At 46.2% G+C, this 12366-nt stretch overlaps 2 protein-coding genes across 2 annotated transcripts; one reads left to right on the top strand and one right to left on the bottom strand.

Moving 5' to 3' along the window:
• The first annotated feature begins 2382 nt into the window (after window positions 1–2382).
• Window positions 2383–6302, top strand: LOC112891892 (homeobox-leucine zipper protein TF1-like). Its single transcript, XM_025958892.1, has 12 exons — window positions 2383–2408; window positions 2722–2829; window positions 3205–3322; window positions 3496–3693; window positions 3858–4202; window positions 4298–4408; window positions 4538–4723; window positions 4823–4988; window positions 5072–5331; window positions 5427–5522; window positions 5636–6051; window positions 6164–6302. Exons 1-11 carry the CDS (start codon window positions 2383–2385, stop codon window positions 6038–6040), a joined length of 2019 nt encoding a protein of 672 aa, XP_025814677.1. The 3' UTR covers window positions 6041–6051; window positions 6164–6302.
• A 720-nt stretch (window positions 6303–7022) lies between these two features.
• On the bottom strand, window positions 7023–9386 carry LOC112894394 (pentatricopeptide repeat-containing protein At1g69290-like). The gene has a single exon (XM_025962090.1). The coding sequence runs from the start codon at window positions 9318–9320 to the stop codon at window positions 7308–7310; it is 2013 nt and encodes a 670-aa protein (XP_025817875.1). The 5' UTR covers window positions 9321–9386; the 3' UTR covers window positions 7023–7307.
• Between the last annotated feature and the right edge of the window lie 2980 nt (window positions 9387–12366).

Here is a 12366-nt window from a genome sequence, read left to right as displayed (position 1 = left end):
ATGGCCGCCGTAGTCCAACTACTATAGTAGTCCTCGCAAAGAACGGCCCAAATACGACAATGTGCATACGTCATTTAACAAAAACTTGAAAGATCGTTGTGCTTGCTTCGACGACCTAGCCCAGACCGTTCAAAATCATCTACCTTCTATGGGCCCAACATAACAACCAATGATCATATCCTAGCGGCCCAACGTGCGTATGTGTTTGATTATTGACGTAATCCTTTCATAGGAGGTTTCATTCTCTATGTCAACTTGGTAACTAGTAGGAACTAGTATGCGTAAGAATTTTTTTTGTTAATCGACGAAATTTTATGCAAGTTTCTTAGTTGCAATGGAGTTTGTTTGATTTTATTCAGCTCCATGACTCTTAACACTAGAACTGTGGAAAAACTACATGTAGACAGCATACATAAAACTTATGCACTTTCCCACACATATTTCCCTAATCCTATTTAATCATGTGTAATTTCTTTCCGAGGAAGTCTATGGTAGGCATTCGCCCACCTGAACATTCGGCTAGGATCTAGTCGTGTGTAATTATCCAATATTTCCAAAGGATCTACTAAAATCTAATTATGCTGATTTTGATTGTGTTCTAGAAATTCTAGATTCACTAAAAAAAAGTCCATATTGCCTATTGAATCACTAAGATACGCGAATCAATTGGGAAGAAATATAAATATTTTCTATTTCTGATATTAAGTGAGTCGTGAGATCTTGTATTTCTACTGACATCTTGTGATATCAAACATGTTTTCCTTGATTTTATTTGTTTATTCTATTCTTCACTTTTGCTTTCCAACTTCACACTGCTAATTTTTCATCTTGCTATGCATTCAATGTTCAATGGGCTAGATGACAACTAGTATGAGATTAATACAGCACACCTACAACTTTACTCAGGATGCCACCACCTAATACAAGTTTTCCTATTTTGCTAACACCTTTGTAATCTAACTCAGTGCATTTGTCTTTGATGATGCATGGGTAAATGAAGCTGGAATTAATTACCCCTTTTACTATATCTTTATGCATGGCTGCATATAAATTTACGAAAATAATAAGCATAAGACAAAATAAAGTAGAGATATCTTTCACCTGCTTACCTTGTTTCTCTCTCATCTGGTGAGCGTTACTTTATTATTATTATATTATTATTTTGCACAGTCAACCAAATTATATGCTAACATAACGTCATGCCAGTGTGTGGACCATATGCTGTAACAATTTACACTAAGGGTGGGACCTATAAATAGAGAGGCGGGCAAGGGAAAGGCGACGACAGTGTTAGGAAAGGCTAACTGAAGCAAACACTTGAACAACTTGTAGGTTGTGTATTTGCTTCTGAAGATGGGAATAGATGAACCTTCAGGAGGCCACCCATGCTTCATGGAGTCTACTAGTGGTATCGGCGACTCATCTTTGATTGGGCCTCCTAGTAGTGTTGTTGTTGGGCTTTCATCAAATAGGGTATTTTCTTACTCCATTCCTAGTATTTTTTTTGTTGGACTTTCTTGCTTGTCGTTGAGAAGGATTTTTTTTTACATCTTTTGCCCCCTCGAATAAAGATTTTGACAAGATATGGAATATAATACCATAATTTTTTTCTACAGTAAGTTTGTTTGATATCACCTTCTCGAACGATCTTGTAGCATATCTCTTAGATTTTCCTTAGTTTGATGCTTTTATTCCCTTTGATTCCTTTTTTAACTCACTTCATCTTGTTTTATGGAAGTTCATTACTGGATTGTTGTTTTGTTCCTTCAAGAAGGATAAAGTTAATTAATTCTCCTGAAGTAGCTTTTCGATAAGCTATTCTTCACTCATGGTCCCGAATCAATATTTACTTTTGATATAAGGTTGAGTGCTAAATCTACAGTTCTTGTATTGTTTTCCTAAAGTGTTGATGGCATACTTGCAGCCAATATATATTCACATGTTAGCCATGAACAATTCTTTTATCAAATACATAAATCATCTCTATTTTATATATTAAATTTAATAAAAATCCATGATCCTTAGATTGTTTTTAAAGCTGTTAGATGTATATGTGGGGCGAGCTTATTTTTAGTTGATATTTCAATGAGGTCCTGCGTGCAGATATATAATTGTTGAGGAATAGTTGTGTGGTAACTTCAATGAATACTTATGGAGCCTTAACTATAAAACAATGTGAAAAGGTTAAAAAAAGGATAAATGCCATTAGATGCATCACGGATGTGTCCGAGGTTTATTTTCATTCTGATCCTACTCCTTTTCCTGCTCTACATTGAGCCATATATAGTATGTGAAGTTTTGCAAAAAGTAGTAATTATCAGCATGTTTCAACAAAATTGTTTATCATGTAAATATCCAAACTAGTAGAGGTGGCTTACTGACATGGCATCTCTGTTCTATCCAAATCGGTATTGTCTTAGTTTAGATGGATCTGTAACACAATAGTAATGTTGAAATTTCAAGTATATAAATAACCGTTGAGGTGCCTTGTATGTTTTCTTAATCCCTTGTTGTTACTATGTTTTAAGTTAGCCTTTCGGATTATAAAATTTTGGAACGGACGGACTTAACACTAAAAGAATAGTTGCTTTACCAGAATGAAACATCTGAAAAGAACTCAAGCAGTTACTTTGGGGAACTACATAAAAACAATGGTCATGGAGAGATCCCCGGCGATGGTGTCTCTGGAATCAATGAGGTTAACTTGAGCATCTTGGTCAGCAACAAGAATGGTAGTGGAAAGAGCCCCGGCGACGGTCAGGATGGTCCGCAACCAAAGAAAAGGTGCCTACGCAGGCTCACCAGCCGGCAGGCAGAAATACTGGAGGGGTATGGTTCCTAGCGAATATACAACATTGACTCGAATTTAATAGTGCATCAATGAATTTATTTCTTTTTTTTTCACTGAAGCCAGGATGCCGTGTACAATAGTGACGTTATTTTGATGAAAAATCTACTAGATATTTATTTAAAACAAACCAATTAATTCAAGTATATCTGTTGTTAGAACTTTACAAGTTAACTTTACTCATTTAGATTAAAACAAACAGAGTAATAATTACTTTGTTGAAAGTGCGAGTCAACCTAGTAGCCGTATCCTCGAGTTATTTCAAAGACTCAAAACAGATATTTTCCTTTCTACAAGTTCCCTTTTTCTTGTAAATTTTATTATCTGTCTTGTCTTTATTTTTGTTGAACAAGCAGTTTCTTTAGCGTCTGCGCACATCCTGATGAAACTCAAAGGATCCAGCTAGCTGCTATGACTGGCCTTGGGTTGCATCAGGTGAAGTTTTGGTTCCAGAACAAGAGAACCCATGTAAAGGTCTGTTCTACACCATTGCACTTTTGGATCCGGTTGTATGTATATATGATTCCTTCAAATTCCAGTATCTAATGTAACACCTCGAGTATACCGACATATTTTCATATTCATACTTGAGCTATTTTACACTTGGAATCTCTAACCACTATCCATTCTGTTATGTGCACAAATAGCATTTAAGTGGCAAAGAAGAGAACTACAGGTTGAAAGTGGAGAATGAAATGCTGAGGGAGGAAAACGACATGTTCAAGCAGGCACAGAACAATGCTCTCTGTCCCAGATGCACTAATGATCCAGGGTTCCTCCAGATCCTCAAGGAACTGGAACAGGTGAAAGCGCAAAATCAGATGCTGCAGCAAGAGTTGCAGCAGGTACAGCACGTAACTCGTTATCTCAAATGAACTCTTTGTTTCCACTCTTCATAACCAACACTGCAGCTGTCAGTTTGCAGCTTTGCATCATGTACAGATTGCGTTTCTTCTCAGTTACACCTCAAGTTGCTAGTTCCGCTGATGTTGCAGCGTTTCTTTGGCAGATGCGTATCGACAATGAAGCCCGTCTGACCATGCGTCCACCTATCCGCGTATTCCATCTTGAGCCCTCGTCCGGGAATGCCTTTGGAATGCAGGATGAAGTCCAGGCGCTTACTGAAGTAGCCAAGAGCGCGGCGCATGAGCTTTTCATTCTGAGTGACTCCAGCAGCCCTCTGTGGCTGGCTGTTCCTGGTGGTTCATTCCAAGTACTGAACAGGATGGCCTACGCCCAAATGTTTCCTGGGCAGATGGGTGTAGGTACCATTGGGTTGACGGCAGAAGCTACCCGTGCCAGCGCTGTGGTCATGCTGGACCCCAAAAGCATTGTGGAATTTCTAATGGATAGTGTGAGTGGGATGTCGATACTGATAGAAGCTAGCTAATACCGTTGTCGATTCGAAACCTGAATGCAAATCTGAACTCGGTTTTGAAATGACTGCAGGGGAGCTTTGGACCCTTCTTCCCTGGACTCATGTCCGGTGCAGCGACCAGCACCAAGGTCTACAACTGGCCTCAGAATAGCGAGGCAGGCTACGATGGGGCTATGCAGCTGGTATGAGTTGTTTCTTCTCGAGTTTACATATGAAAATACAGTGCACTGGCAAATACTAGTAAGAACTGCCCTCTTATTAGCTAGCTGTTACTCACAGACTGTCTTGCTCTTTTGCATTGAAAACGACAGCTGACTGTCGAGATGGTGTTCCCATCGCCTCTGGTGCCGGTTAGGAAATGCACCTTCCTGCGCTACTGCAAGAGGCTGGAGCTGGGAGCCATGGCTGTCGTCGACGTGTCTTTGGACGACGGTGCCAAGTGCCAGAAGATGCCATCAGGAATACTGATTCAGCCCATAAGGCACAACAGCTGCAAGGTATGACTGACAGCTAGGGAAAGGCTTGAATTAAACTTTCCCATTATTATGGCATCGTACCACAACCATGTTCGATCTGTTTCCAAAACTTTTTTGCAGGTCACCGCCATCGAGCACGTTCGAGTAGATGGCAGTGGTACCCATGAGCTCTTCCAGGCATGCCTGAGCGGCCTCCTCTTCGGCGCCAGGCGCTGGGTGATGAGCATGGCGCGGCAGTCCGCGCGGCTCAGGGACGTGTTCCATGTCACCAACTGTACCCTGGACGGTAATGGCATCTTCTCACCAGTCACTACCAACTTGAATCAGAGAATGAAGCAGAAACTTACCTCCTTGCGTTGTGGGTTTCAGTCACTTCAAGGGGGAGGAAGGCCATCATGAAGCTGGCAGACAATCTGCTGGCCAACTACACCGGCAGCATCGCCGGCCTCCCCGCGGACGACTGGAGCGTCCAGTGCGGCGAGGGCACGGAGGAAGACGTCAAGATTGCGTACAGAAGGAACGACGACGGCAGCAACACCGCGATCGTGTGCACGAGCGCGACGTTCCTGCTGCCGCTGCCCATGAGGATGGTGTTCGACCTGCTCAAGAGCAACTTGCTGCGTGTCAAGGTATGCCAACGAACACAGTCTCCCCGGGCACATGGCAACAGCACAGCCTCTGCCTGAACTCGAGTACCGTGTGGCTTACCGTTGGGTGATTGCAGTGGGATGTCCTGGTGAATGGAGGCTGCGTGAAGGAGGTAGTCCGTGTGGCCAATGGCGTCGGAAGTGAAGATGCTGTCTCCATCCTGCATGTCAAGGTACCAGAACATCGCCATGCCAAGCACTGACACTGGATGCAGTTTCATTGCTTCAGACTTGTGATTTCACTGGCCATTTTCATACCTCACTCGAGTACTTTGCAATTGGTCAGCATGGCAGCGGGGCAAACAAGGAAACCATGATGATCCTCCAGAACAGCTGCTACGATGCGTCTGGATCATTCATGGTCTACTCCTCTCTTGACAAACATGTGATGGAGATGATCACGAGCCCGGGCGGCGAAGAGGCGATGAGCAACATTGCGCTCTTCCCCGCCGGCTTCTCCCTTGTCCCCCTCGCCGACCCGGCGAATGCTGGCTCTCCCATTGGAGAGGCTGGGGGAACTGTGATGACTGCAGGGTTCCAGATTCTGATGAAGCTGGCCCGTGGGACTGGCCTGTGCCCTCGGTCAGTGTCGTCGGCGATCAAGATCATGACGGAACACATTGAAGCTATCAAAGACACGCTGCAGAACAGCCACCCTGTTTTCTACAAGACGATCCAGTCTCCCAACTAGACTGTAGCAAGGTACTTCTCTTCATTGATAATTATTATCATGTCAAATTTGAGTAATGGCGGAGCCATCCTCTTCCATAGGGGGGATACTGAATTTGCAGTCACCTCTTGCTGTTTTCCGCAGGGAGAAGAGGGAGGTCCAACGCTTGTGGAGGCTGCTACTCAAAACAAGAAATCTGGAAGGGAATCCATCAGCTTTGATCGCCTGTATTTCTCCCGGCAATACCGTTTATTATATATAATAAAAACTTAGTCTTCGTTCCGCCTATTATGATGTGGAACTGGCGAACTGCTCTTGTATCAAGAGCCTGTAATAATGTTTGTGGAACTTCCAAACTTGTGTTATGTGGACCGGTCATGTATGCTATGTTAATCTCAAGCTACTCTTTGATTTGGTATATGCATGCTATGTTGGAACCTTAAGTTACTTAGATTTGGTACTGTGTGATAACTTACTGCTCATATGTATGCTAGAACACTATAATGGCACCCGACCAATCTCTAGTTGTTGGTTTATATGCGGGAAGTAAGTCGATAGCAGGCTTAGCAGCAGAGTAATGTTGGAATCTTTAAACTAGTAAGCTGGAGTGCTGGACCATTACAGTGGAAGAATTTACATGTTCTTTCCCCCATTTTGGAGCCAATTTGACTACGATCAGCTACAATTTGAACAACACTGTGATTCCTCGGCTGTGATGGTCATCCCTAATTTCACTTTTCCACCATAAGAGAAAGCGCCCACAGGACAGTTGCTGCTACAGTTGGTATCTTCTTAAACCTTTCTCCAGATGAACTACTTATGCATGATGCTTGATGACTGAAGTTGATTTTCCATGATATTAACAAGCAGGAAGTCAAATTAATTTCAGAATGTAACTGGGGAGTGAAAGGATTGGACAATATGAGTTGTGAAATAAATCAAATGCATAAAACATCAGGACATCTCATTTTGTTTGCCACCAAACTTAAAAGATGCACTCTGCGCAAAGTATTTCAAGAGAAACTCGTTATTGAATCTATTTCTGTAATACATGGTCTGGAGTCAGATCGGACCCTATGGAAAACTAGTACATAGACAGGTCAGTAAACCTATTCCTATAAATATCATAGAGAACACAAGCTCGCCAATTTATCCAACCTTGTTACAAACTTATCACAGTCAACAGCTGCTTGACCATCTCTAAAGATCCATAGTGCTTGCTACAGCTTTCTGAAGACGACGAATTCAGCCATAACACATGCTAGGTTGATAAATTGAGGTTGTGGTGTCATGTATTCAGACCAGCCCAATTTTTGAAAGCTACCAGGGCTTCCATTTTCCTGAAGTTTCGCTTTCTTAGCTTTGCCACTTTCAGTTTCTTGTGGGTTTCCATGAATGCTTGCTTGTACCTCCACTTATCTATAAATATTTTAAACTCTTGCGCCCTGTCAATCACCTGCATTGCCATATCAAAGAACCCTCCTTTCACCAAAGCATACAGAAAGGCATCAATCAACTCGTGGTTGAAATCAGTCCCCTTCCTCCTCACTTCTGTCCATAATATGAGCACATTAAAGTACTTCTCAGCTGAGACATACCCATTGATCAGTGAAAGGTATGTCTGATTATTTGGTTCAAATCTAAGGAATACCATCCTTCGGTATGTCCTTCTAGCATCCTCTAACCTCCCGACCTTGCAGAAAGCATGTACTATCGAGTTCCAATCATGTGTAGCAATCTGTATTCTCGGGTCATCAACAACTGAGTCCAAGAATGAAGCCATGAGGCCAGGCTGGTTGTTCTCTGTCAAGCCTGTCATTATAGTGAGATAACTTGATCTAAGTTCTGGTAGTCTTGCCTCCCTCATGTCCTTGAAAAGAGCAAATGCAGATTGGAAATCATGGGCTGTCATGGAAGCATCGATAAGAGCATCATAACTACCAGCATCAAGTTGAAGCCCAGCTGCACTAATCTCTGCCACAAGCTGTGCAGCCTCTGCAGTCTTCTGTTCCTTGCAGTATGCTTTCAAGATCGAGGAGTACACACCAAGATCTACAGAAGCTCCTTGAGCAGTCATTTCATCGAGAATGTTATGAGCTTTGTTCAATAGGCCAAGTTCAACACAAGCATTGACAATCCCAAACCCAACAGAATCCTCTGCTGACATAGGTTGTTGAGTGAGCTCAATCTCCTGTGCTTGGATGATCAACTGAGCTAGTTCTCGAATCCTCGCATGATCAACAAAGCACCGAGCAACCTCACTATAGGTTTCCTCATCAAATCCATTGCCATCCCCAACTCTGCGCTCCTTCACTGCACTGAGGATGAGTGATGAAACCAACTCGAAGTTGCTTGATTTTAGGTACCCACTGATCAGATTCTTGAAAAATCCCTTCTTGCTGAATCCCAGAGCATCAAGCAATGTATCCAGCTCATCAACCCGGCTGGGAACACCTCTCCAAGCATACAAGAAGGCAAGTGACCCAAAGCTCTCTACGTCTGGCGAGACCCCAACGGCCGACATAGTCTCCAGGACCCTCTCAGCATCAGCCACCGAGCCAAGCCTGCGGCAGCAACCAGCAAGGACGTCATTGCAGGCAGCGAGATCAGGGCGCATCGCCACCGCCTCAGCAGGAGCCTTCTCCTCCACCACGAGCTTGCAGGCTTCGTCGAACACCTTCAGGAATGCCGCAAAGGCGCCCGCGTCATCGCGGGTAACCTCGATCAGAGGGTGCCCCCAGACGGAGAACGCCGGGAGGCGGCGCCCGCAGCGTAGCATCGCGCGCGCGAGCGCCAGCGCCGGCGCGGCGGAGCCCGCCGCGGCTAGCGCGGAGAAGAGCGCCCCGAGGGCGGGCTCCGGGACGGGCGCCGCGTGCGGGCTCTTCTCCAGCAGGAAGATGGCCGCGGCGAAGGCGCGCTTGAGGCTAAGCCGCTGGTGCGCGGCCGCTGCGCCGGCGAGGTGGGAGACGAGCGCGGCGGCGGCGTGGGGTGAGGGCGGGCTGGAGGACGCGGCTAGTGACTTGAACGCGAGCCACGCATCGTCAGAGCGGTCCTCCGCGACGGCGGCGAGGAGGCTGGATTCGAGCGTGGCGGCGTCGGCAACGGGGAGCGTCTTTCTGGGGGCGGTGTCATGGGCCGGGGGTGGGGGCGGCGGCGGTTGGGGCCTGGGACGCGGCGCGAAAACAGAGGGCTGGAGGAAGGAGTAGATGGTGGGGATCTCGTTGGGCTCGGAGGAGGAGGAGAAGGCCCGCGCGGTGAAGGGCAGAGGTAGCTGGCGCCGGAGGCGGAGTAGAGCGCGCATTTGTCGGAGGTGTTTTTGCCGTTGAGGTGTTCGACCGTTTGCCTAGGAAGCGAGGGAAGAACCGAGGAACTGGATCACAGGACGAGGAGAACCCCTGAAGGGGCTGATTCCTGAACCCTGTCGCTGATCGAATGCGGGATGCATCACGGGAGCCGTCCGATTTGCATTCAGGCGGCCTGGATCGAGAGGGAGGGGATGCCCTGGCCTAAGAGGCTGGAATAGCGTTAATTTTGGACGGACTATGGCACTATCATTTAACTTTGATCCGACCACGGCACGGCATCAAAAATTTTAGACCTTATCAGCATGATAGGAACACGAGAGCAGTACCATGCCTAGAGTCTTAGTACGATAGGCCGTATAACATGGTCCATATTTTAGGCTGTGCTTAGACCAGCATGACACGAAAAATAGTCCGTCAACCTATGTGTAGCCAATTGTTCAAATATCAATCAATTTATGCTACTTTCTAATTAACAACTGTTATTCTTTAACAAAATCATTCAAAAAAGATGATTTTTCATTTTCTACGCATAAAAATCTCTTCATAGAGGACACATACAGGTATCTACAGAACGATAACTGCAAAATATACTGAAGACCGTGCTTAGGCTGGCACGATACGAAGACGTACCTGCGTGGCGTAGGCCGTGTTTGGACCTAGTAAAAATTTATCAAGCTGAGTCCAGTGGTGGGGGGGAGATATCTCCCCGCCACGTCAGCTCTCACTCTCACTCTCACCCCTCTCTCACCCCACCCCTCCAATGCACAGGCTACAGCTCTCACTTCTCTCTCCTCCACGTCAGCTTTTCTTTTCCAGATTTAATTATTTCACTCTCTTTTGTTCGCGTACGCGAAATAATTCAATAAACTAATTTTATTCAACTAAAAAAATTACCGATTACATCATAATTAAAAAAGAAAATTACATCGTAATTAAAAATAGTAAAATTATATAATAATTAAAAGAAAATTTTAATCCTCCTACGAATCCTCGTCTAGCCAAGCTCTTTTTCCACCGTCTTGATGGCCTTAAAATGAGTACGTTTTTCTGTTTCGTCCATATCCGCGGTTGATCGGGACTTCATTATGTTCCATTGCTTGAATAGTTTAGCCTTCACTAAGCCACCCCACATGTTCTTCATTGCAAATGCTTTACTTGCTACCGCACTGCTTGATGAGGATTCTTTCTCCTTCTCCTTCCCCTTAGCCTTCTCCTTCCGCTTAACCGCCTTGGCCCTATCACGGTCTATTGGACGAGTCTCATTGTCCTCCTCGGTATCTTCTGATCCGCCGGAGCTGTACTCACGCGAAACTCTGAGGCGGATTCTCTTGCTACTCACATCGGATCCACTGCCAGGACCATGTTTCGCTGCCCACTTGGGTTCGTGGCGAACACCCCTCCACCAATGATGACGCTTGAATGCTATCATCACTTTCGGGTCGTTCTCGTACCTCGTGCATTGCCCCCTCCATGACCATTGCATCGTCCGCTCCACACTGACGCACTCTTTCTTCTTAGATGTAGTATCCATTAAACAGGATCACCTCGCGGTTGTACACGTTCCAATGATCCTTCAGTTGCTTTGCGGTGCGACGACGGGACGGCTGTGCGGTAGAGTTGAAGCTCTCCGCTATTTGGCCCCAAAAACTCAAACCGGTCTGGTTCTTGCCGGTGATAGAGTCATTCGAGTGATAAACCCAAGCATACCTAGCCTGAACATATTGTTAGTTATTTGAAAAAAACACGATATTTAAATAGATGAACACTAATTAAATTACCAGTTTTTCCTCCTCCGCAATCGTCCAGTCAAGTCTCTTTGGACGCTTTGGTTCGGTCGCTTCCGCTCCTTCATTTTGAGACTCAACGGAGACGGGGCTTGGAACCGTGGGTGCCGCGTGCGGAGGTGGTGGGTATGGACCATATGGAGGTGGAGCGTATGGAGGTGGAACATATGGAGGTGGAGCGTATGGAGGTGGAGCGTACGAAGGTGGTGGGCACGGACCTTCAGTCCCGCTCCTTGTGCCTGGAGGTGGAGTATATGGAGGTGGAGCATATGAAGGTGGTGGGTATGAGTACGGACCGTACGGATAATGATATGGCGGTGGAGGTGCCCCCGGAGCCGGAGGTGCAGCAGGGGGGAATAATGCCCGGGGTTGCGGCGAAGAATTGACATCAGAACGGCGATGCTTCGGAGAAGACTCATCTTGGGGAGATGCTTGTAACCCGTCAGACTGCAAGAGATCGGTGAAGGTATGAAAATCTGGAGACCAACCGGTCACGGTGGAAGAGATTTCGGATCGTAGAGGAGAGAAATGAGCTTAAATGGGGTGTGGAAGGAGTGAAAACCGGGTGGGGTATTTATAGGGGGTTGGGGATGAAATTTGAGATTTTTTACAATTTTTTTCGAATTTTTTGAAGTTCAATCGATCAAATAACGGCTAGTCCGCGTGGACCAATCGAAACGCGCCACGTCACTTCCGCCCCACCCCTCTCGCCCGCGCACGCCGATGCCAGCGCGCCCCCTCGCTCCCGCCCGTCTCCCGCCCCCACGCGCCTGCCAACGCAGACGAGAGTGGAGCGATAGCGCCCGCTTCCGCCCGGCGGGATCAATCCCGCCCTCTCTCTCTCCCGCCAGCCTCCCGCCTGCGCCGCACCGCCAACCTCATGCCGTTGCAGCATAACATGACGTGCCTCACATGCATAGAAATCAGATCCAATATGACACGAGAATATGACACGAGGCACGAGAGGGCTGGGTCGTGGCTGACACGACCCCGCCCCGCCCAAGTCCCACCTCTAGGCTGGAAACAACGAGCATGATGACTGAGTTTGAGGCCTTGAGGATGCAACGGCGGCGGGAGCGCCCGTTGGGGTGGCGCCGCTTCGTGGAAAATTGCATACCTTCCTCGCTGATTCTTTCCACTTGTGATCATGGTTGTGACGATCATGGTTATAGCCATCTTTTCACAATCTAACTTGACCCTTATATACTATTAGCTAAAAATTGAATAAAATTACAGCCCGACTCTTAGATGATTTAGG

This window comes from Panicum hallii, chromosome 5 (assembly GCF_002211085.1).
Source record: "Panicum hallii strain FIL2 chromosome 5, PHallii_v3.1, whole genome shotgun sequence".
NCBI lineage: Eukaryota > Viridiplantae > Streptophyta > Magnoliopsida > Poales > Poaceae > Panicum > Panicum hallii.
This window is presented reverse-complemented; position numbering and strand designations above follow the sequence as displayed.